Source organism: Triplophysa rosa, linkage group LG14 (genome assembly GCF_024868665.1).
Source record: "Triplophysa rosa linkage group LG14, Trosa_1v2, whole genome shotgun sequence".
In the NCBI taxonomy this organism is placed as follows: domain Eukaryota; kingdom Metazoa; phylum Chordata; class Actinopteri; order Cypriniformes; family Nemacheilidae; genus Triplophysa; species Triplophysa rosa.
Window position 1 is genome coordinate 10,460,048 of NC_079903.1, and position 25,883 is coordinate 10,485,930.

General features: G+C 38.9%; 1 protein-coding gene across 1 annotated transcript in view; it reads right to left on the reverse strand.

Annotated features, from left to right (window-relative positions):
• nxn (nucleoredoxin) overlaps positions 1 to 25,883 on the reverse strand; it is a 65,509-nt gene that overhangs the window by 13,616 nt on the left and 26,010 nt on the right. The window contains exon 2 of the mRNA XM_057351810.1: positions 416 to 533. Within this exon, the coding sequence (XP_057207793.1) occupies positions 416 to 533 (118 nt within the window). The remainder of the gene's footprint in view (positions 1 to 415; positions 534 to 25,883) is intronic.

Below are 25,883 nucleotides of genomic sequence, written 5' to 3' on the forward strand. Positions count from 1 at the left end.
GCAATTATTTTATTATATAAAAGGGATTTTTAGGTCATTTGACCCATCTCATACTATAACTCATACCTCTAAGCAACAGTTATGATTAGAGGGTAAAGAAAAGAGGATGCTTATGGCACGTTTCCACATGTGTCATTTAAAATATTGCAATAAATACCGTACCGTGGCTGTATACCGGAGGTATTACCGTACAGTGAGATTCTGATATTGTTACATCCCTAATCACATATGTAAAAACATTTATCTTTGCATATTTGGTCACATAAAAGCCTCAGTCTTTTTTCATCATCTACAGCACTTAAACATCTCAGTATGCCTGGGGCCTGTAATGCACCTTCAAAGCTGCATTGAAACAAAATGCATTGTGAACGGCGTTATAGACAAATTGAATTAGGGAGAAACTGAAAACTGGTACCTTTCGGATCATCCCGCACCACCAGCAGACCGTTCCGACATACCACCTTCCCCGTGGCTGCGTCGATGAAGACCAAAGAGGGAATACTGGTCACCTTGTACTTGTTCCAGAGTTTCATCTACAAAAAGAAAGACCAAAGACATTGATTTACACAACGTTCTATCTTTCAGTCTAAGATGTGGAGTTTCTTTGTAGTGCAGTGCAAATAGATTTTTTAGATTCACTTTAGATTGAAACATCTGTCAAATACATAGATATAAATGATCTTCTACACGTGAGTTGAGAGTGAAATATAAAATCTAAAGGGGAATTGTGAATATGACTTGCTGGGGGGCATTCTGTCGCTGAACTCATATACAGTGAGAATATTATCGAAACTCAAATCATCTCAACTCTCTCATCTTTCTAAAAATCAATCGTCTTTACCAATCTTTACCAATGGGGATACAGTCATTAGTTTCCCATCTTTAAAGAGTTCGCGTGAGGATTAAAAATAGACTACAAAACAAGCGGGCGAGTTTAAATGGCTTTCTTTCTCTCTGAACTATAAAGAGACTTGGAAATGTGGCGAATTGAATGAAGCGTTAGCCGCAGCCGAGGCGAGACGGTTAAGAATGAGCTGAGGGCCAGAATCAAACAGCTACAGGGCTGATTCAACTTTAAAGAGACATCTGAGCATCAGAGGAAATTCGAGGGAAGCGGCCTCAAAACGCACCACATGGGCTAAAAAGCCAGCGATTAAACCAAAAGGGGATTCTCTTGTGTTGTCTCGCGGTTGCGGGGCCGCCGTCGTATTCATCCTCTCCCGGTAAGAAAGAAGCTGGTAAATTATTGAGAATGTCAATGAGTAAAGGTGTAATGGATGAAAGGCGCTTGTGAATGTAAACTTTAGTAACTGCAGCTGACTGATGTACCGCGTGAAACACAGGTACTAGAGACATGAATGATTTATCAAAGCGCTTCTTCTCCTCAAGTACTTCTGAGAACGTTTTTTTTATACAAATAATTTGTGGGCTATGGACATACACTAGGGGCTTTTGACTGATTAATTCATTTAAATGGATAATTCCATATACTTAAAAACAAACAGCATCTCAATATTAACTAAGAAATGTCTGGATATAGAGAATTTAAAGGACATGACAGTCTCATAGCTGATAAGCAAAAAACTAAACTAACTTAAACTAAATAGACAGTGGGGCTGTGGAAAAAAATGTGCAGCCTTTTTAATAGTTTATTTTAATATTTAATTATTTAATATTTTCCAAAAAAGAAAGCATCATTAAAAAAATAACAAAAAAGAAAAACCTTTAAGAACTTAAAAAAATTAAAACCATTCAGTTATTGCAGGGGTTCTCAACCTTTTTGACTCTAAGGCCCTCCCACTGTATTCAACAATATTTAAAGGTCCCACCTCCTGTTAACAAAAACTTAAGATTTCTACCCAATAAAATATTTCAGAGCTTGACATTAACTGGAAAAGTGTTTATTCAATATAAAAATTAACAAATAATAAGAAATATCTTGGTTTTCGGTTGTTTTAAAATGCTCACTTTGTCTAATTTTAAATTATTAGTCATCCTGAGGTCCCCTTGGAAGTCAGCCACGGCCCCCTTGTTGAGAACCACTGAGTTACTGAAACCATTGCAATATGCATATTGTTATATGCACATTTGTGATATTTCAATAATTTCTTGAAGCCGTAAAGCATGACAGTATGAATTTTGAAGTATTTATTATGTTCAATAATATTATTAAGTATTATTGGTGTTATTCATTATGTAAGGGATAATCCACAGCTAGCTGTGCGTTAAAGGGTTTTAATGCACGACGTGGAGGCCAAGAACCACCCGAAGCAAAGCGATTAATGCACGGCTAGCTGTGGATTATCCCGCTTATACCATGGTCATTTGCCAAGTTAAATCTTTTATTGATGGTTACAGTGAAATTTAAGATCAAACAGGTGAAAATTACAGTGATTTTGTCAGTTAAATTTCAAATGTAATCAAACTTACTGGAGCTACCTGTGCGTTAAAGGGTTTTAATGCACACCTTCCAGCCAATCAGAATCCAGTATTCAAAAAGACCATGGTATTACTTTAATTAACTTTAATGTATAGGTCAGGGCACAATTATTTGCAATATTCATCCTGTTTTTTACTTATATTATACACTTTTTATTAATCAATGAATTAAAAAATATTAATACAATTATATTAAAAAATATATAAAATAATGGCCCGGTTTCAAAGACACGGCTTAGCTTAAGCCAGGACTATGCCTTAATTGAATTAAGATATTTATGTCGCTTTTATAAAAATACCTTAGAAGAATACATTACTGGTGTGCATCTTGAGACAAAACAATGGCACTGATATACTGTATTTTAAGAGATTTCTGAGCAAGTTATATTCAGTTAAGACAGGTCACACATTCATTTTAGTCCGGGACTAGCCTTAAACCTTGTCTGTGAAAGCGGGCCAATACATATGTAATCATGCTAAATAACATTTACAGTAGAGGTTTCAAAATGACCCTCTTCCAGCAGTCATTAATGCACAGCTGATGAAATTATTTCCCTCAGAGGAAAATATGGATGTGAAGAGGGCAGTCAAAAAGTGTTACTTTGTTTATGGGTTGAAAGATCGCATCCAAAGAACGGCTCCAACACAAACCTGCAGCGCTGCCACTGTCAACAATCACATTCGTTACTCACTCAACCGCCCGTTTGCGCCCAAATTTCTTGCTCTGTGCAAACCATCTAAAACATTATTGGTCTCTGGTGCATATACTGTAAGTCAGGTCTCAAGTAACTGTACTTCTGCTCTCCTTAAACAACACACACACCTGTGAATGTGCATGACACAGCTGTGTGTTTGGGCTTTGACTGCTGATATTGAGCTGTAAGAGAAGGCAGGTGGACACAAAGGCTTGCCCACAGGCTGAAAGACAGCTGTGTGAGTGAGTGGATGATGGAGACAGGTAATATGAAATGAAAGACGGGTCCGTGATCAGCCGTGTCAACGGCTTCCCATCACTTTTAGTGAGGCTAAAAACACTCGCTGTCTGAAACTGATAAAAAAAACAGGCAATTATGGAAAGACATGCACAGTGATAAATGTTGACATGTTTTAGAGGTCAAAGAGTTCTCTAAAGAAATCAACAGATGAATGTGTTCTTTGAGTTTTAGTAGGAAAAAACTGTAGGTTTTGACAAGTGTGTTTGGTTTTTCGAGCCGCATCATAATAAGCTCTACATTCTGAGATGCTAAACATTGCTTTCTGTGTGCACCTGCATTTGCACAAAAGGTCACAAAACCACCCACATGAATGTGAAGAATAAATGGCTAAAAACGGAAAAGCAAGCTCATTAATTCAGCTCACGTCCATCCGATGATCTGAAGTGTTACATCCGCAGACAGTATTCAACTCTTTCACAGTAGCGCAGGCTGGTAAATCGCTCACAACTGACATCATCAAGCTAGAGACGATCTCAATTCACGCCATTAGCATAATCCTAAAGAAGATGATGGCTGGAAATCACAGCAGCACATCGCCTGCATTCATTAGTCACCATAACCCACATCAATAGCAGCCTACCGAAATAAAGATGATTTACAGCAATTCACTTTCAATCTCCTCGCATTTCAACTTTCCATGGCGAGTGATGCAGTAAGAAAACTATGTGACTGTTCTTATTGCGGTGACTGCGAGCAGAAGGAGGCGAGCTAGGTTGCGTCTTATTCATTTCTATGTAATGGCAAGATTTACAGACTCACTAGAGAGCTGCATACTCATTAAGAACGCACAGTGAAGTACATAGCTTCTTTTCACATCACTATAGTACTGGCCTCAGATGTGCTATTGGCAAAACTACAAATAATACAGTAAATAGCAGCTGTCATTAATAACCTTTATTTATGGCAGTTCACTTTGTTTCTCTACTAAGAGCTAGGCCCCACTGTGCCAATATTACCCGCTGTGACCCTTTTAACAACCACAGTGCACACTAACCATACATTACTTTCACTCAAACACACGCACGCACGCACACACACTCACACACGCACACACACTCACACACGCACGCACGCACGCACGCACGCACACACGCACACACGCACACACACACACACACACACGCACACACACACACGCACACACGCACACACACACACGCACACACACACGCACGTCTGGTTTATTATCTCCATGGGGACAGTCCATAGGCGTAATGTTTTTTATAATCTACAAACTGTATATTCTATCCCCTATCCCAAATCCTACCCCAAAACCTAAAGATCATAGAAAACTATTTGCATTTTTAGATTTTTTAAAAATATTGTTCTGTACAATTTATAAGCTTTTTTGCGCATGGGGACCTCAATTTTGGTCCCCACGGTGACACGAATCCCCATGTGTTGGTGTGCATTCAGGTTTAGGTTCCTACCGGGATATAAAAACATGAACACACGCACACACACACATGTCTGGTTTATTATCTCCGTGGGGACAGTCCATAGGCGTAATGTTTTTTATACTCTACAAACTGTATATTTTATCCCCTACCCCTAAACGTAAAGATCATTGACCTCAATTTTGGTCCCCACAGTGACATGAGTCCCCATGTGTTGGTGTGCATTCAGGTTTAGGTCCCCACCGGGATATATAATCATGTCCACACACACACACACACACACTCACAAGCCTGAGTTAAGGCTTTGACAATATAACTATTAATGTTAACTTTAGAAATGTGAAAATTTTGTAAATGACAATATTATTGAAATCTAGCGGCAAGGTTGCGAATTGCAACCAACCGCTCACTCCACCCCTCCCTTTCGAAACACTACAACGGCTGACAGAACATGCCGAATTACAAGCAAGGGGGCCCGCGGTGTATGTAGATAGAAATAGGCTCATTCTAAGGTAATAAAAACATAACGTTTCATTGTGTACGCTCTTTATACACCACTGAAGGCATAGTTTGTGTATATTGTATTGCATTTCTATCAACACTGGACCTTTACCAAAGAAGACTTGAGTCTTGAGCACTCAAACTAGATATTAAGGTCTTGCTGTGTAGATGCAGCAAGTCTGGAAACAAAACAAATGAACAATAAAATAATAAACTAATACAACTCAAATGATGGAGAAATGTCAATTGAATGTAACAGTAAGTGCAGATCAAGGCCCGTGGATGTAAAATGCAGCAGATATTGCAGATCACCCTTGTTTTCTAAGGATACACAATAATTGCGGTGACGTCAAATAATTGCGATGAGACCATTATTTAATTATTGTGACAGCCCTAGCCTGAGTGTAGTTCTACCGCACCAAAAATGGATCGAACATGTAAAATAACCTGCAATTTTATGTTACAAACAGAGATGGCGATATAGAGGCAAAAGTTATGGAATGCAGCTTTACGGTTTTTTGAAGCTCTTAAGCTCTTAATAACTATTAGTAAACTACTCTCTATGAGAAGAAATGCTGCATTTATATCATCCTAGAATTAACTAATCTTACATCATAAGTCACAAAATATGTAACAATGGATAAAATCTTAATATTCAATCTTAATATTCTATGGAGACCAAGAGTGCCGTTTATAAATAAACTAAAAAAACGAATATTAATTTTGAAATTCAAACATTTAAAATAAAAAAATAAAATGACATTTTAAATCACTTTACAAATAAGCATTTGCCAATCGCTTTTCTTTGTCGTTTTGCCAAATGCTGCTTTTCATCCATTTGTCAATCGTGTCACAAAAATGTGGGGGCAACCAATCATCTTTCGGCTCAATTTTAGGATACACATTCAATTCAATATAAATGTAAATGTAAGGCAGCAAGAAAGACCTACCATCATTAAATGAACTTCATAACTTGTGCTCCATACACTACATAACATGGCAAATGAAACAGAAAAGTTCATATCAGACACTGCGTATGTGAACCAGCATATAGACAAAACCCCAAATTCTTCTCCGGCAATTTGGGCATGACACTATACTCTCACAGCAAGACTCGCAGATCCACTTTCACCAGGAAGGGGGAGAAGCAGGGGCACGTGCCAAGAAGCAGCGCCACGCACTACAGCTTCAAAGAACACCCGCTATACAATGCAGGCAACAAAGGAACGCATGTACAGTGCTCATCCACCCCTTGAGAGATAGGCACACTCTTCCACTTCAAAAGAAAATGAAACCATTAGCATGGACGTTTTTGGCAAACACTTAAGAAAGCGCTGAAGCACTACAGCTTTCGACAATAAAGCTGGCATCGCAATTTATCCCCGAGTGCTTCCACAGAAGCGTACGGATCCCGTGACTTAGCCAACACCTTGTTTCTTTCATGGAAGTCATACAGTGAGACCAAAGGGGTTGTCAAGTTTCTGGCAGGAGTCCTTTGGACAAACAGCCTCCGCATCCTTTAATCTTCTTATTAATAATGTGCAGCAGAATCAAGATGTCATTTCTCGAGTCCCCACCATCAAAATGGGCTTTTGATTCCTGCTCGATTCGATTTATTTCCACTGTGCACTACTACAGTACAGTATATGAGCACACTACATACTACTGTACCTATAAAAGCAGAGAAGCATATGGACAGTAAAATCGAAGTCGTGTTTCCTTGATCTGATTTTCGCCTTTTAAGTGGAGACATGCATCCCAGCTGGAGCGGAACGCAAAAGTTAAACCTCATTACTCCAAATGGTCTAACTATATTATGTCTATGACAAATATCATTATCACCTAATAATTCAAGATCATTTTACCAATATGTTAAGCCCATAGATGCCTTTCCTGTTAGTAAACATTGTGACACGTTTTTGTGGGTGGAGCTTAGCTGGAGGCAGAAAGATCCCTCTGACCACATTACTAATGCTAGGGAGCACGTTTTGCTTTTTGAGAATGACTCGAAAACAATCTGATTAAACTTTAACATGTAATGTTAAAGCGTATAGAGCGTATACATCTATACCCAGATAGCACAATTCATCTGGTTTACGTCTATTTGACGTCTGCATTTACATCTGCAAGACATCTGCAATACGTAGTTTGCTCATCTGCAATACGTCTCGGAGACGTCTGAACGTCTGTAATACATCTGCTAAAGATCTGGAGATCTGCTGCGTAAAAACATCTGCTAAACATCTTAGAAAGAGCTGCTTTACATCCATTCTAAATCATAAACATCTTACAGACATCTTATAGAGGTCTATATAACGTCTATCAGCAGACATCTCCGAGACGTATTGCAGATGAGCAAACAATGTATTGTAGATGTCTTGCAGATGTAAATGCAATAGACATAAGCCAGATGTATGTGTGCTATCAGGGTAGATGCCTGCGTGTGCTAACAGTGGCAAACGTTAGCAAATGCATTTACTTGAACACAAACCTGACACATAACATGAGCCTTCTCACTGTTCCCTCTCCCTTTATACTAACGCACTTGTGACAACTAAAGAAGAGCTGACAAACAGTTTCTTTTATGTTTAGTTTCTGGCCGATAGTTAACTGCTAGTTGTATAACTAACAAAGTTAGCGAGCTTACCCTATGCATTCAAAAGTTAACGCTATGTGAAAAATAACATTGTTCCCCAGTTTATGATTTAGGCATACGCGAGATATTTTTAGACACATACCCACATATTTTAAACTCCTTATGTAGCCGAATCTGTGCTGGTTTGTATTGGCCACCTCCAGTTTTCCCTTTGTTTTGCCTCCAGCTAGTGCCGTGACATAAGCGTGACATCGGCGAGAAAGGGGTCTATATTCCAGATGGATTTAACCAAACAGATATAAGAAGTTATCTTTGCTTTTTGTTTAGGTCTGGGTCTCGGGATTAGCACTGCTATGCTAATAACACGATACACTAAATAAGCACTAAAATACACAGCATACAGTCATAACGGGTGTAAAAATCCATTTGATGTTACACAGAACAACAAACCATTCTTTCACCTCACCTGGTGATTTCACAAAGCTGTTTGCAATGGATTGTCTTGATGATCAATATGAGTAATATTGAGTATTATGAGTAAAATAATACTCATCTTATGAGCCACCAAGATGCACTTTGAAAGAGCCACAGTGTGAGGAGCGTGCCTATGATGCTCAGAAATGCTCATTTGGTTTGATATAGAGCAAATGTCTATAAGCCTACGAGAAACAAATCTCATCACCTCATCTGACAAAAACAGCATTGACTTAACTGTCTTTTATTAGAGATGCACACATACTAAATTTATCCACAAATAACCCAAGCCGATTATTCAAAGTGATATCTTCCGGCTCCGACACAGAAGGTTAAGGTGGCTTTCTCACTTGAAGTTTAGTTCGGAACGGGGTATGGTTTGCATGATAAATCAGAACTATAGCACGAGCACACAATACATCATATCATTAACCCCTTATAACTGTTGATTCACTATGAGTTTGTGTTGCTTACATTATGTACGTACATGCCGATTGCCAACAAAACACAGACACATTACTTAGTTTGACTTACCGCGTGCGGTTCATGTCCAGCATCTTTTAGTGCTGGGACCGCATCATCTATCAGTTTCAAACGACCTGCAAATCCAGCGGTATATCCACCGTTTATATAACATTCATCACCTAAATGCAGCGAGCAAACAAACACAGCTAAACTTCCATCAGCCGAGTGAAGCAGCATTGATGGGCGTGCTCTTTCGCTCACTGGATGACGTGTGGGTGTGCTTTTCCGGGCGAATTGTCCAATAAGGGACTAAGAACCCTTGTTACGAAACGGGAATCCATGTTCGAAAAAAACTTTACGAAACCTGTACAAACCCTGGCAGAGTGATTCGAGCACAGAAATACTAAGTCATACTGTACGTTCACCTCGTTTTTTGACAAGTTGACCATGTTAAGATTGAGAATCCAGCAGGTTTAACAGTGTAAAGAAGTCAGAATGCATGAGATAGCTTGTTACCCCACCGCACCTTTAATACAGATTAGACGTGCATGCCTGAGAACAGGGTGGGTTTTGAGACCAGGATGTCCAACATCTTCAAGTAGAATGAAATACAAAATTTGGGAACTGAGATACAGATTTCCTCTGGCCTTAAACTTTTGCATGCACAAAGTGAAATAACATGCTGCATTTTATTTAGCAAAGAGGCTTCGGTCTCATGGCAGAAGATGAGTAAAATACGAGTCTGGAAATAGTTCATACTTCATACTAAGAGAGAGAGAGAGTATGTCAGGAACACAGTGTACATTTCAAGCCTTTCTGATGAGCATAGCAGGCCTCTCTCGCCCGCATTTACTTCATCACAGAGCCACAACGCCTGTATGACCTCCATCAGGAGGGACATTCAGAAATCTAGCTAAAAGATTACTTGCACATGGTCAGTTATCCCGTCCCGCCTCTTAAACGCAGCGTGATATTGCTGCATCATATTTACAGGCTAAAATATTCATTGGTCCGGCCGTTAACGGGCGGAGGCATTGTGCCCGCCGAAACGCTGGCTAAATTGCTTTTGGATAGAAGGGCTCGGTTGCCATGGAAACTGCCCGGTCAGGACATGTCATAGAGTGGCAGGCACATTGTGGGATTTGGGGTAATAATTCAGAGATAAATTAATGGTTTGGCGAGAAAAACAGGTGCCGGAGTGTCGCGAGGGAGTTTAGAAAAGGGGATCGAAATAAAAGAGGAGACAGACACGCTCACGCAGACGCAACGGAAAAAAGTGAAATGAAGTGACACAGATGGAGTCGGAAAGAAAAGAGAGCGGGGTGTTCCTCCGGCATTAGCCGCAGACGTACAAAAGCCATTTTCTGAAAAGCAAGCTTAATCCAGACTCGGGTTCTCAATGGAAGGGGTCTTTAGTGCAAGATTTTACTTAGCAAAGAATGAAGGCTAAAAGCAGGGAATTGTTGGAGTGTAAAAAGCAAGGTTTTAAAGCGCTACGCTGCATTGTCTACGGCAAATCCCATTTGCTAGTGGGCCTCTGAGCCATAGGGTGAGAGAAGTCATAGCGGCGTGGGGGTGCTTTTTGTTCCCCCGTCACACTAGAACTTCATGGCACATGGTGCTGGATGGCCAGCTTTACATGGACACAGACACTACGACTCATTTTTTTCAAGGAACATACGCATAACCGTGTGGCATTGTTTAGGCACTTTATTACACACCCTTCTCCTGCCCTGTTTGTATCTTTTGGCTCAACTTGTTTTTATGTACTTCTGCAAACTTTGCCAGAGTGCCTTGATACTAATTGCAAAACATAATCCACATGAATCATACCTTGGCAGACTTGGGTGCAGTTCCTTGGTGTGAACTCATTCTGAAAACATTTTTATAGCAACTAAACAAACCCAAGTCTGTTATCAAATGGATTCTGCATCAAACGGTCTGCATCACACAAAATGTATCATTATTACTCACCTTCATGTCATTTAATTCCTTTTTTGGCATTTTTTGCTCGTCTGTTAAGATCTGTTATGCTTATAATGGGAGAGCTTTTTGACGGCCTCTTTTTAAGATTCAAAAGAAAGTGTTATAAGATAACTCCACAAAACGCGCCATTCAGCAATTTTCCTCTAAAAATTATGAGTCCAGTTTATTTTTGTCTTTAAAAAACATTTCTACATTTTTTTTGCGGTCATTCCATTCCAGTGTGCGTAGGTTTCAACAAAAGCAAACCTCAGGAGTGACATGAAGTCATTCAACAGCAATGTAAAAGAGAATGCAAAGACACATGCATGTTACATACATTTATTTCAATATACATACACGTAAATGCATGTAAAACATTAGAAATGTGTTGTTTAAAAATGAGCATGAACTTCTTTTCTTTGCAGTATTTAAGGTCTCTGCAGTATCTCGCTTCATTTTTTGGCAAATAAATGCAAATACAAAATTTGGAATTTGATAGAAATGCTGTCATTAGTTGACAAAATGAAAGAAAAACTATCATTTTACTTAAACACATACTTAGAATCAATAGTGGTCACATTTTATTTTAAGGTCCAATTCTCGGTATTAATAAACCATTAACTATGACTTTTGCCTCAGTAAACTACTAATTTGTTGCTTATTAATAGTTAGTAAGGTAGTTGTTAGGTTTAGGTATTAGGTAGGATTAGGGAAGTAGAATATGGTCATGTTGAATATGTGCTTTATAAGTACTAATAAACAGCCAATATGCTAAAAATAGTCATCTAATAAGCAACCAGTTAATAGTGAGAATTGGTCCCTATACTAAAGTGTTACCTAAATAGTAAATTCAGAAAAACTAAAATATATGAGTTGTCTCCAAATTTTTCCAGAGCTGTATATTTCAAGTGTCCTGAAGACATATGAACCAATTTGGTGAAAAGCAAATTAAAATAGTTTCCCAATCGTGCCTTTACAACACAAAGTTTGCAGGAAGACGATTTTGAGTCCTTTTGAGGTGTTTTGTGGTCACAATCCACTGAAACTAGTGGATTTTATTTAAACGCATGTTTTGGTTCAGAAGTCATTAGGAGTTTAAAAAAACATAGTAAGTAAAAGTTACAAAAACTAACCTTTTAAATATTTGTTGTCCCTCTCTTTTAAAAAAACAGCCCCCTTTGGTATTAAAGTTGTAAGTAGTTGATGATATATTCCCACATGTTGCTGAACTGCCACATTGTGATTTGACTAAGCTGAAGCCCTTCAACTCACCTCTCAACACCTTGAGACCCGAACAGTTTCTGGCTGCCTAAACTGGCACAACACCAACCAGACCAGGCCTTGCTACCGGGCACGCAGTGCATTTCACAATGGCCCCTCTCATTGGCAGGAGAGGCTGACTGAGGGCATGTTTTTCATAGCTCCTTGTTCCTGCCAACAGTAATTCATATCACACCCTGCAGGAACGGTAATGCAATACGGTTTACCGAGGTGGGTGGCAAAGACCCCGGAGAAAGAACAGCTTAAGCCTCATACACACTCATCCTCTTTCCAATACCAACACGTATAAAAGCTTAGATGCCAGGCGCTGATAAAACCATTCTGCGAAAGCAGACAATCACAGGTGAATTTCAGCCGGATGCTACAGACAGATGCTACAGACAGGTTTAGGTTTATGAGGGGGGTTATTCGTCACCTCAGCCTGACCTTTTTTGAACACACATTTTCAGGAAATAAAGAAAACTGGAGAGGGCGTTTTTATATGAAAGCATCAGTGGAACGCAACGTGCTCTAATATCCAGTTTCTGCCTCCAAAAAAAGAAGAGCCGCTGAGAAACACCACACTTCAGACCAGATGATGGACGGAATGAAATCACAACCGCAAGAGACATTTGAGTAAATTCGAGTAAATCGTTGTGGTGTAGATGGCATGTCGGCCTTATGTCTTGAATGAGAAACCTAAACATTTGGGTTCCCACATAAAGATGCTTTCAGAATGATAAATTATTTCCATAAATAATGACACACAAATAGTCAAAAGGATAACACTCAGTAGAAAACGCAATGTTGTGTCTTCACATAGAAGCACGCAGTTAAACCAAACAGCCATTTATCTTAAAGAGATAGCTTTATTTTTAGCTTCCTCCCTAAACCCACCAAAGCTGAACATCTTCAGCATACGGGCCATTTTGGAATCCTCAGGGCGTTGTAAATCTCAAGAGCTGTTCGGTGGGCTGCACAACGTCATAAAGTAACTATAGGACCTTGACAAGAGGAGTTTCTTTTGCTCCGAGTGCTACTTAGACGAAAACAACATTAAACATTACATTAAACATCAGGCCTGGATAAAAGTTAGAGGTGAAGAACTCTAAAGTGTTTTACACTTCATATTTTATACCAGTAGTTCTCAAACTGGGGGCCGTGGCCCCTGGGGGGGGGCCCAAGATGGATCCAGGGGGCCACAGATTTTGTGGCATTTTATGAAATATAGAAATTGATCTTAGATTTTATGCAATCAAACATCAGAAAAATAAGACCACCAGACAAAAGAATTGATGTTTCAGCATTGTATAACCAAATATGTTTTTGTTTAAATAAAAATGTTAAATTTAAGATTATAAGTCTTTATTTGGGGGGCCGCAAAGTGATGCACTCTACACAAAGGGGGCCTTACAATGAAAAAGTTTGAGAACCACTGTTTTAGACAACGTCATAAACTTTACCTTCATGGCGGGGGATGATGATTCTTTATTTGTTGCGTTTGGTAACCGTGTGACTTTGCAGCATGAAAGTCGAGCAGAAACATTAGATTTCACTGTGAAGTTTTATCTGTCCATTAACTTGTTTCCTCTTCTCTTCTTTCGGTCATTAAACAGCACATCTGTTTTCTACGGCTGCAGGGTAGCACAGCTGATTCTGGAACTGATGCACATCTGGCCAAATCTCATCTTATTCGACACACACATACAAACGTACAAAGCCCTCCAAATCACTGACCTCAGAGCAGCTTTACCAGCGTAAAACGCTGTTAAATCAGATAAGCGAGAATTGGACACTTATGCAGAGCCAATTACACCGACAACTTTCATGGGGTCACCGGCATACAAATTTCCAAATTATTAAAACCCCAAACCTCTTGACCTACTTCTGTCATTGCTTGAGATGAGTCGCGTACGTACGAATGTCTGCATTGAGTACGTAATGGCAAATTTCATTTTGATACAGTTTTTCCACCAAAATGGAGCTGGTTAGGTTGAAGCTTGTGGCTTAAATGGTCAGAAAATGCAACAAATAAGTTTTTCTTTAAAGGTGCAATGTGTAACTTTGGGTACAAGTACACGTTGAGAAAGAACCTAAAATGACTTAAAGTGTTCCAAAGTGTCTCTTTGCCTTACCACGATTCACAACAGTAAGCTTAAAACAACAGTTGACCTAAAAATGAAAATTCTGTCTTGATTACTCACCCTCGAGTTGTTCCAAATCTGTATTCATTTCTTTGTTCTGATGAACACAGAAAAAGATATTTGGACGAATGCTTGGCCACCATTGACTACCATAGTAGGAAAAAGTGTTTTATAAATGTATTCGCTCTGATGAACACAAAAGAAGATGTTTTGAAGAATGTAGGAAAGCAAACAATTCTGGGGCACTACCATTGTAATCTTTCCTACTATGGTAGTCAATGGTGGCCAAGAACTGTTGGGTTGCAAGCATTCTTCCAAATATCTTTCTATGTGTTTATACAGATTTGGAACAACTCAAGCGTGAGTAAATGATGACAGAATTAATATTTGTTCAACACACGTCAAGATAAGAATGTAACCTGCAGTTCTATGTTTCAAACAGAGGTGCCGATAGAGAAGCAGAAGTTACAGATTGCAGCTTTTTTCAAATGTAATATTTTTGGGTCCATCATGGCAATCATAAGAAAAGATTTCGCAAAAAACTAATTGTGACACTGGGCACTTCCTGATGGTGAATAAGGAGCATAAGAAATGTACAAGTGTCAGTTGCATTGACTAGAGGGGGGGGGTCTGTAAATGTGTATGTGTGAGCGTATTATAAGAAGGATGCAGACAGCTGAGCGTCAGACTTTCAGGGTCACTTGAGGCAGCTGTTAACCGCTCGGCTCTGGTTCATTATGGGAAGCAATAGTGGAGGGGGTCAAGGGTCACAGCTCATAGCACAGAAGCAAAGACAATCTGGCCTTAAAACGTGCACACCGGTTAACTCTATACAACCTAGGCACCCCAACGACCCACAAGCCCCCCTGTGACTCTAAAACAAATGTGTAGCCGTCTTTAAATAAACACAAGACTTCAGTCTTCAAAGAGCTACAAGCCTGTACTAAACGCTTAAATGTTGCACACAGACGTAAGGAGAACCTTGCGTAGCCTTCGTAACACGAGCAGCATCGAAGTATGCTTAAAAGTAAACAAATCATTTGCAGTGTGGCACAGTGAAGATGAGCTCCGACCTCGCATCACCCACAGTCGGGGTTAGAGATCAGTGACCTGCAGATTCTCTGTGTCTCTCTGCTGTAATGTCTTTATGCTCAGTAATGGAAAGAATTGATACCAATAAAGGCATAATTCAAGCAAAGATAAAAATATATTCAATCATTATTTTGTTTCTAACCTGTAAAACTTTCTTCTGTGGAGCACACAATTAAAAGTTGAGAAATCGTAACGGTCGCCTTTTTTTACTGTAATTACAATGAATGAGGACCGGATGTTCAAAACTTAACTCAAATAACTCAAACGCACCGTAATGGCCTGTCCACACCGGGACGATAATCGCGCGCGTTTATCGTCGACGTTTAACGAAGGGCGCCAATGTGAGTGTGCACACCGAAGGCAGGGAAAATAGTAATGGCATAATGTAACTGAGTGCAGCTATAACTTCAAACTGCTGTCATGTGATGTAAGTTTAGCATTAAATACTAAGTATTGTAAATTTAGCATTAATTTTACAATTATGTAAAAGATGCAAAAGATGATACTTATGAGAGGTTGAGTTTTACGGCTGGGAGACCAAAAGACCCCGTTTGACTTCTCTCCCGAGTCCTTAGTTGACTTACTGGCCATTTTCCTCCATAAATCAGCCTTTGGTCTTAAATCGCTCAAGCAGAATAGTGCAAAAGAGTATAGTGCCTGATAGAGCCGCTTTTCTATGGTACTGTGGTCCACGTATCTTGAGAGTTGACATAGCCTCTGCCTGCAAGCTGTCTAAAGGCCAAAACTGGATTATTTGGCAATTAAGGTAAATATACATTTAATTCTTTTATCCAAAGAGTGTCACAGGGCATTCAAACCATACATTTTCATCAGTATGTGTGTGTGTTCTTCTAGGTAACATCTATTAATATTAATATTCATACAGTATATATAAATATTAATAACATTGTTAATTTAATTAAAAGCTAAGTTTACCCAAAAGTGAAAATCCTTCATCTTTTACTCTCCCTCATGTAATTTCAAACCTGTATAACTTTTTTCCGCAGAACACTAAAGATGATATTTTAAAGAATGTTGGTAACCAAACAACATTGGCACCCACTGACTTCCATTGTTTGGGCACAAAACCACAACAACATTTCTCAAAATATCTTCTTTTGTGTTCCACAGAAGAAAGTCACACAGGTTTTGAACAACACGAGGGTGAAAATTTATGACAGAATTATTATTTTTGGGTGAACTGGCTCCTTAAACTTAAAAACTGTTTTTCTGATCAAATTTGAACCATTAAATTTTCAAATAACTGACTTAGCACCGAGAAAAACCCTGATTTTCATGGGAAAAATAAAGCGAGCAGAGAGAGGTACTGTACCGTGTGTTTATTGGCCTTGTGAAGTGGATTGGAAGTAGTTTCCTTGAAGTAGTGTGGGTGGGTCCCGGACCCTTTAATGCGAGCAAATAGGCACAGATAAACACACTCAATTGTTTCGCCTCCATGTTCCTTTAGGCACTGTGTACTTGCTCTGTGAACCTTGTAGAGCGCTAAACTATTAACACAGGAAGGAAGGGGAGCGCCGAGTGCTGCGGTCCAACTTGGTCCAGAATTCCTTCAGCAAGCTGCAAAAACTACAACAAAAAATGAATCCAGGTACTACCTGAATGTGTCTAACCTTTAACAATGCTTTTGCCTTTCAGAAACATTAATATACTGTTTTATGATGTCCTATACACTGGGTAAAGAGTCATTAAACCATAAACCATAATTTTACTGTTTACATAAGGTTTTTTTCTTGCGCATAATCTGCATAGCTGGAAGACGTGTGTATAGTGACTGTGCCACTGAGCCTAAACTCTCGTCTCGTAAGGTGATTAATGTTTTCCAGCGCTGGAGATAAAGAGCTCCCCGGGGACAGGAATGGAAAGAAAACAGCGGAGAAAGTAAAAAAAGAGAAATGAGGATATTGCGGCTTTTGGCCTACAAAATGAGCGTTCTTCATAAAAAGTCCATGTGAGATTCTGGTAGACGTTTTGCAGTAAGGTCTCAATTTGAAATGACCTCAAGTGGTGCTTGTAAAACAGCAACGAGATATAAAAATGTCAGTACAATCTTTAGATGTACAGGCAAAGTCACAATTATAAACGCTAGCCATGTGTCCACCGGCGGTGTGGCCATTTTATTGACTGGGGTGGCTTATACAACTGCTTCAGATAGACTTTTTTCAGCATTGAATAAGGCCTTGCTGTTTGATTTTCATGACAAACAGTTCCTGGCCACCATCGACTACCATAGTAGAAAAATGACAATGGTAGTCAAAAGTGCCCCAGAACTGTTTGCTTTCCTACATTCTTCAAAATATCTTCTTTTGTGTTTAACAGAACAAATACATTTTCCAAGTCATTTTTCCTATTATGGTAGTGACAAAGGCACTTCACACACAAACTAGCGGCTCTGTCGCAACCTGCCAAACTGTATCGCACGCGTGCTACACTATTACATTTATTCTTATCACAGACCTCATGTGTGACATATATGTTGCACTTAACAGCCCTGCTTTGATTAGGATAACCTGTCTGGACACGCATTTAATAAACATTCTGAACACATCACACCAGAGCTCATCAGAGAAGAGAAATAATAAATACAAAACACAAGGAATGGGTGTGATGTGTAATTGGCCCACAGTTAACCTTCATGTCACTGTGGCGGGTCTTAAATAACCCACCTTCAGACCTAAAAATTTGTTTTTCAGTCCCCGGAGGAAGCGCGCCACAAAAGCAGCACACATCAGAGTGGCAGAGCTCTGTTGGCAGAGCGGTTGGAATGCACTTCAGGTTGACAATTTATAAATAACCGGCAGAAAGAGTCAGACACAAAAGCCTGCGCTGTTGAGCCCCGTCTACCGCAGCTTCGCACAAGCTTTAACTTGGCAAATCTGCCTGCTGCTGCTAGCCAACAAATCAGAGAATGTCAAGGCAACCCGAATGCCAACAAAAGGCAATGTGTGTGTGTTTGTTTGACTAACAGAGAAAGAGAGTGTGTGAGAGAGAGAGAGAGCGAGAGAGAGAGAGAGAGAGAGAGAGAGAAAGAGAGGAATTGAGACTGCCTGCGATTTAGGCATCAAATAAAGCAGAAATCCATGAAATTAGCAAAGCTGATGATTCTGTGTTCCCTTATTGTGATCGAAAATAGTCACAGTGGGGGGAGGTCATGCATATAAGAGTGTGTATCTTTTAGGAACAAACAACAATAGGACACATCAGTTCCGTACAGTCCCAAATTCCTACGTAGCCGATTAAATCTCTCCATATAATGCTCAGATTCCCATCAGCCTCGGCTTATCTCTGATACAAATGATTGGCTAACACCAAAAACACTTTAATCTACTAAACCAGTGTGACCAGACAATGAAACTATTTTGGATGAGGGGAAAACCGGACAGAAAACACAGTGTTGCCGTTTATGTTTCAATCAATATGGTGCAAAATGCTTGAGTGTGGAAAACATGTGATTTACCTTTTTAAATGACAAGATACGAAAAGTGAGTAAGAGACCCAGACAATGTTAGTCGTATTATACATCTATGTAAATCTCCTTCAGAAATTGTGCGAAAATCCAGTTTTACAACTACCAGACCGCACACAGGCGTGTTGAATTCTTGTACATCCCATCCAGGCCGTTTAAACAGAGGTGTCAGACTCATTTGCTTTAAAGCGGATCTAATTAAATGCTGTTCCACATTAACAGGATTAAGTGAACTTATCGCTTCCTGCGCACTTCCCTCAACAAGCGTCTGAATGACACTTGCCGTAATGCAGACGAGCAGACTCGAAATGAAATGTTTCCTTCTATACACATGTGCTGCTAGACACAATCGTCACCACCTATACTGCACCTGTCGGTATGTTGTTCCCAGGGGGGTTGTGGGACATGTTAGATAGAGTACGGGGGAAAGAACTGATGTTTCATTAGCAATTCGAATGCAAACAAATCTGGCAAAAGAATTCTGAGAAAGCGGTGAGGTAATATTCATTTTGTTTTCTTATCAAGTTTACAGGATTTGTTGTGACTTCCATGTAACATTAGGTGAAACATGTTAACTGTCATAAATATTTAATATAATCTATTAACTCAAGTCCATTTTGATTTGATTTCTTGCCGATTAAAGGGACAGTTCACCAAAAAAAGAAAATTCTGTCATCATTTACTCGCCCCCTCCAAATCTGTATACATTTCTTTGTTCTGATGAACACAGAAATGTTATTTTGGAAGAATGCTTGTAAACTGTAAAAAAATCCAGTGAAAAAAAGAAATTGGCAGAAAACTGGCAGCTGTTTTTTCCTGTAAAATTACGTTTTCTCTGTGTTTCTTGTAAATTTGCGTTTTTTTCCTGTAATTTAACGCTTTTAAATTACAGTCTTTTGGACATTAAAAAATTCTGTAAAATTATGTCTTTTTATAACCAAATTGTTCTTGGCCACCATTATCTACCATAGTAGGAAGAATTATAGGCCCCGTTTACACTGTCGGTTAAATGTGACCCAATTCCGATTTTTTCCTCCAATGTGACACAGATCGGATATGACCCACGATAGTGTAACCAGGAAAAAAGCGCATGCATTCGGATATTTCGAGATCAGTTTCAGGCCTCATTCATATGTGTAAATAAATCAGAGATGTGCCAATGTGACTGTCATTTAAACAGGCAGATCGGATATTCACCTGTCAATGCGAGTCGTACATCATTAATGCCTTTCACACAGAGATGATCCCGGAAAATTGCCGTATTGTTAAGTTAAGCGAGTTCGCCAGTTATTCGAAAACTAAAAAAAAATTGTATTTAGCTAAATCACGCATGCATGCATGATACATCCTATCACCAAACTGAAACTCAAGACGAGAAAATAGCGCTGTCTGCTTAAAGGCGGGGTAACCGATTTCCGAATTACGCTTTAGACAACTGAGTCGGGCCGAGTACCAAAACAACCTTGTAGCCAATCAGCAGTAAGGTGCACAGTGCACAGGACGGACATTAGCCGAGCGCTGACGAAAGCGAAAGATGGGGGTAGGGGTGTGTTTGTTTTGGTGATTTGAACATCAACAATGGCTAAGAGAAATCGGACACCCCGCCTTTAAATGCAGTTTTAAAGTTTGAAATTACTTAAAATCTAAATTCATCACAATATCAAAATGATCAACATAAAAATACAAATCGCCTCAATAAACATGATCGCTCAGCAACCTAAAACACTTTGCTGTTCCACGTAGCGGAGAAGCTCGAGTTTCTCTGCAGATACCCGCTTAACTTTTAAGAGGATATACACTTGCCCGGGCATTTACCTATTTTTTTCCTTAATAAAAACATTGTAAAAACATAAACATGATAAACATATACCGACCTAAGTGTTTATGTATGGTCTTTGTAATATCATGTGCAGTCTGATTTATTGACAGGCTTTTTGTTCGGTCTGCAAGAGCTTGTTCAAATAATCTAAATAATAAAAAGTCATTTTTGAGCTCACACTTTTTGGACGTCATATAACTGAAAAGTGGCCTGCTGTATCCTGTGCATTTTATATTGTAGTTGCAAAAATACTCATTTGTACTTAGAACTCCGCTGCATTCGGTTTTAATTTGCACTACAGATGCATAAACAATTTGCTTTTAGTTATTTTAATATTTATATTTATCTTATATGTAGCATAAGCTGGCTGACTGAGGCTAATCCTTCTCACATTAAAGGAGAAAAGAAGCCTACCTTTTGTTCTTATTGTTGGTCGTTGTTCTGCATTTACCAATAAATAAATAAAAATGATTTAATTAAACATTTAATAACAACAAATGCTACATAATAATAACCCATCAACAGAGCTTATTTAGATGTATTTGGCACTAATAATAGAAGAAAAGTTGTAATAAAACCAAACCGCACTATTGAGCCACCTAAAACACCGCAAGGGAAATTCCTTTACAGTGACAGCCACGTTCACGATTAAAAAAATATAACAATACATTACAGTAGCCCAACGTCACGTGTCTTTATGTGTATATGCACACAGAGGAACAAATCCCGGTACACATTACGCCTGCATTTTCCAAAATCTCTGTATGAAAAGGGCCAGTGCTTGAAGTGGGGAAAAAAGGTTCCGGTACTCTCTTGTGCGCGTTGACATATGCAAACTATTACCACATTATATTTGGACATATTGCTGGTATAACATATTTATTTACTAAAGGAACCATTTGCCAAACAACTGATTTAATAATGTTAAATACAAATTTGACCAAAAATAAATTCATTTCAGTCATTTCTTTGCCCGTGATAATAGTTCTGCAGTCTATTTAAAAAATAAGTGACGTGGTAAATGACGTTTCTTCTTTTTACCAGTCAGTACTTCTAACTTGGGTTGTTTCGCTGAGTATAGTGTAAATGCAGATATCGGATACAGGTCACTTTGAAAATAAGGTGTAAACAGGTTGTCAAAAAAATCTGATATAGTCACAAAAACAGAATTGGGCATCAAGAACTGCAGTGTAAACGGGGCCATTATGGTAGTGAAAAATATCTTCTTTTGTGTTCAACTCAAGGGTGAGTAAATGATGACAGAATTTTCATTTTTGGGTGAACTGTTCCTTTAACAGATGTCCTTAGACTTCCTTAATTTTGTCATTTCATTTTCGAAACAAGTGTTCACTTGTGTAATATAGGGGTGGTCTCATTCGGTCTTAGCAGGCAGCTAATGGGCCAGTATGGACCAGTTCAGCTCAAGCTAGACTTCACAAGGGACTCTTTAGAGGTCTTGTTTCCATTCGCCAAGTTTCTGTGAAAGACCGCAAACCAAATGCTCAATGTCACCATTATCCCTATAATGAGCTCACAGACAAAACAAATGGCCTGGCTGCTTAATTGAGAAAATACGTCAGCCAACTGCATACACCCCACAATGCCAAAAACAGCCTAGCATCATAGTCGAGAATCAGACAAAGGAACTACAGTCAGCATTCTTCTCAGTCACTCAAAGATAAAGGAGAGGAAAGGTTTCCTAATGAGACCGAGATGAAGTTAGGACTTTCCCACACACGAACATCTCTACACATTGGCTCTGGTCCATTGACACTCAATTTGTGGCCTCGTGTATTTTTCAGTCTCCATGACCAAGTCTGATTATGACCTGTGATGTCAACAGACTTTTGAAAGGATGCATCACCAGCACTTTCATCTGGAACATCTAATGGCCACATAGACACTCCATGTATATGGATGCAGAGATGATATTAAACCAATTTGACGGTAAAATCTTGATATCAAACATCTTGCATGCAACCCATCCAATAAACCAATGATTTCCTTCGAGACCACAACTTCCATCAAGCATTAGAGAACAGCTGAGCCCCATTCGCATTTAATAACATGAACAAATAGATTTCTGTACACCTTCACATTTTAGTCTTTTTAGGCAATGTATTTACAATGCGGTAACACGTTACAATAAGATTGTACTGTACTTGTTAGTAAATAAGGTAACATGAAATACCAATGAGCATTGAGCAATATTGTTTTTAAGCATTTAGCCTATTCTTGTTCATTGCATATTTTTCAATACAATAAAACTAAATAGTGACTGAGGCTATCAGCTCCTAACACTCTTTTATGTCCTTTTTGGTAATGACCGAATTTTCTGGAAAACATGTTTCGGACAAACTGTTCCTTTAATGAATTACAAGGACAAACCCATTTAAAAACCAGACCAACCTCAAACGGAGTGATGTAATTTTAGTCCCTGTGGGTAACACTGACAGGATGTTTGCTAACTGGTTTCATCTCCTGTAAATCCTCGGCGCTCTCATGAACAGTGAAAAAAATGTGGTCTGTCCGTACATGTCATTTAATACCCCGCAGCCACACCGTCAGTTCAGATGAGCTTTATGCGATTCATTTAAACAGCTGTTTAATTTTCATTGTGCTGAGCTCTATTAGCTAACAGTGCATACAGACATGTTGACACCGAGAGAGACAGCGAGTTTATCGCCGGGTAAAAGAAAAAGGCAGGATATGCCTCTAAATACCATCATTACTCAACAAACTTCCAGAAGAAACCCATTTTTCACTACAATTTGCAGCCATATGAGAATCCAATTCATAAATCAGTGAATTTGTGTCCATCATAAGGGAGATTACCTTCTGTACTCAGATAACCCCAGTCTCTTCCCCCACCCTTCACAAACGGACTCCGAGCCAAGACACAATGTTTTCCGAATGAAAACCCGTGGCTATGAGAGGTTTCACTTAATCATACGACATCTAGTCCTTTCCTGGGCCCTTCAAAATCCCTGTGGCTTTGCAACCGAGAGACGTGCCAAACAGAAAGAAAGAGAGGTTGTAAGCAATTATTTTGGCCTTTAATAAACCGCATTCCTGATCTGTTGATTGTGGGATTGTGGTCTCTTTAGCTGGACGCTGCAGGAAACCAAACAATACAATGCTTTCAGTCAAGGGGGTGTTGCCTTAATAAAATCTCTAAAGAGCAAATTCAGCCCAAAAAACAGTCCAAATCAGCCTGGCAGGTTACAATTTCAACAAATACCCACATGCTAACATCACATCCAAACCTTATCCAAAAGGAAACACCACGAGTATCCGAGAGCTTTCGTTCTGAGCCACATTCGGTCGGCAAGCAATCAATAGCATGTAATTATGATGACAGACTCAAGCTTTCCTAAACTCTCAACACATCAACATGTTGTAATGGCTTTTGTCTGATGTAGATTAATGCAGGAACATCCAGCCCTCTCCACCGGCGTGCACTTATACATGTATTCCTTATCAATCCAACCCCAATCCATCCATCTCCACCAAAGAAAATGTAGATAAGGGCCAGGGAAATTTTGTCTTAGCACCAACCCTGCTGGTCAACGTGTCGATCTGAAACTAAGGATCATTCGTTGTCAGCAGGGTTGATAATGTCCTTGCAGTGGAGTTGGTGGAGGTCGAGAGGTCACTGAACTGATGGGTGCCAGTAGGGTTCCAATTGCTTGTTCCTAGACGTGTACCGGTACACTCGGTTCTCAATTCACTTTATACTCCATTTCATTTGGACAGGGAATTTACTTTCTTAATGAGAAAAATTTACATTCTGGAGAGGAAAATGGATGTTGCAACAGTGTGTAATGCATTATATCCAGAGTTGGGTGTAACTAGTTACTAAGTAATTAGTTACTGTAATTTAATTACTTTCCCCTTGAAAAAGTAAAGTAAGGGATTACTCTTATTTTTTCTGTAATTTAATTACAGTTACTTCTGATGTAATTAAACTAAATCCTTTGTGTAATACATGTGTGTGCAATAGTGGAATTGACATCAAAATACAAAGTCTAACTTTAAAATCTGTGCTTTAATGTGAAGTGAAAGTGACCTATTAGTCAGATATGGTGACCCATACCCGAAATGTGACCTCTGCATTTAACCCATCCAGAGAGTAGTGAACACACGCACAGCAAGTCGTGAACACACGTACACGAGCAGTGTATTTAATGTATAATTCTCATATTTGTAATACTTTGGTCAGTTAATAATATTACTTTATGTAGTTATATATTAGTTATTTGAATGAATTAAAAGAGCCGTTTCATGTCTATCCTTGAATCACTTAACTAATCAAGGTTGATGTAGGATATAGAAAGTAATTAGTAATAAGTAATTCAATACTTTTTGGAGAGAGTCATTTGTACAGTAATCTAATTACACTATTGAATTAGTAACTAGTAATTAATTACTTTTTCAGAGTAACTTGCAATAAAAACAATTATTAATGCGTGAATCCAACTCACTTGGAAAGCTGACCATTTCTGACAGATTTTCCCATTAAAGGGATTGTTCACCTAAAAATGAAAATGCTTTCATCATTTGCTCACCCTCATGTCGTTCCAACCTTTATGACTATTTTGTTCATGCAAAAATGCAAAAGAAGGTACGTAGAGGAACAAAACAACACTGTACCTCATTGACTTCGACAGTATGGAAACAAAACCACAGAGACATTTCTCAAAATATCTTCTTTTCATAAACAGGTTTTGAACAACATGGGGCTACAAAAAAACGACAGAATTTTTTTAATATATGTTAAATTGTTTACAGATGTTAACCCTGGGGACCACAGGTATACATAACACTTCATTCTTAATTCATAATGGTGCCATCCCATAAAGACACAAAATCACTTTCACGCACCTTTTTCGGGACTGTTCCACGCTGATGGAAAGATTAGCCTATCTCTGCCCGATTAGTTGAATCTTTAGCCATCTTCAAGAATCGGCTAAAGCAAACCTCTTTCGTCAACACCTGGCAGAGTAATACTAACATTTCTCTTTTTTTCTATTTCGCTCTCTTTCACACTATGTACAGTATATGTAAAAAAACAGATGTATTTATATAGCTTCATGATCTGCATTAGGTTAACTGAGACCAGTTTCATAGCAGTTATGCATTGTTGTTGTAATTGCTTCCATTGTTTGCCTCATTTGTAAGTCACTTTGGATAAAAGCATCTGCTAAATGACTACATGTAAATGTAATGTTTGTCATTCAGCACAGCTAAAC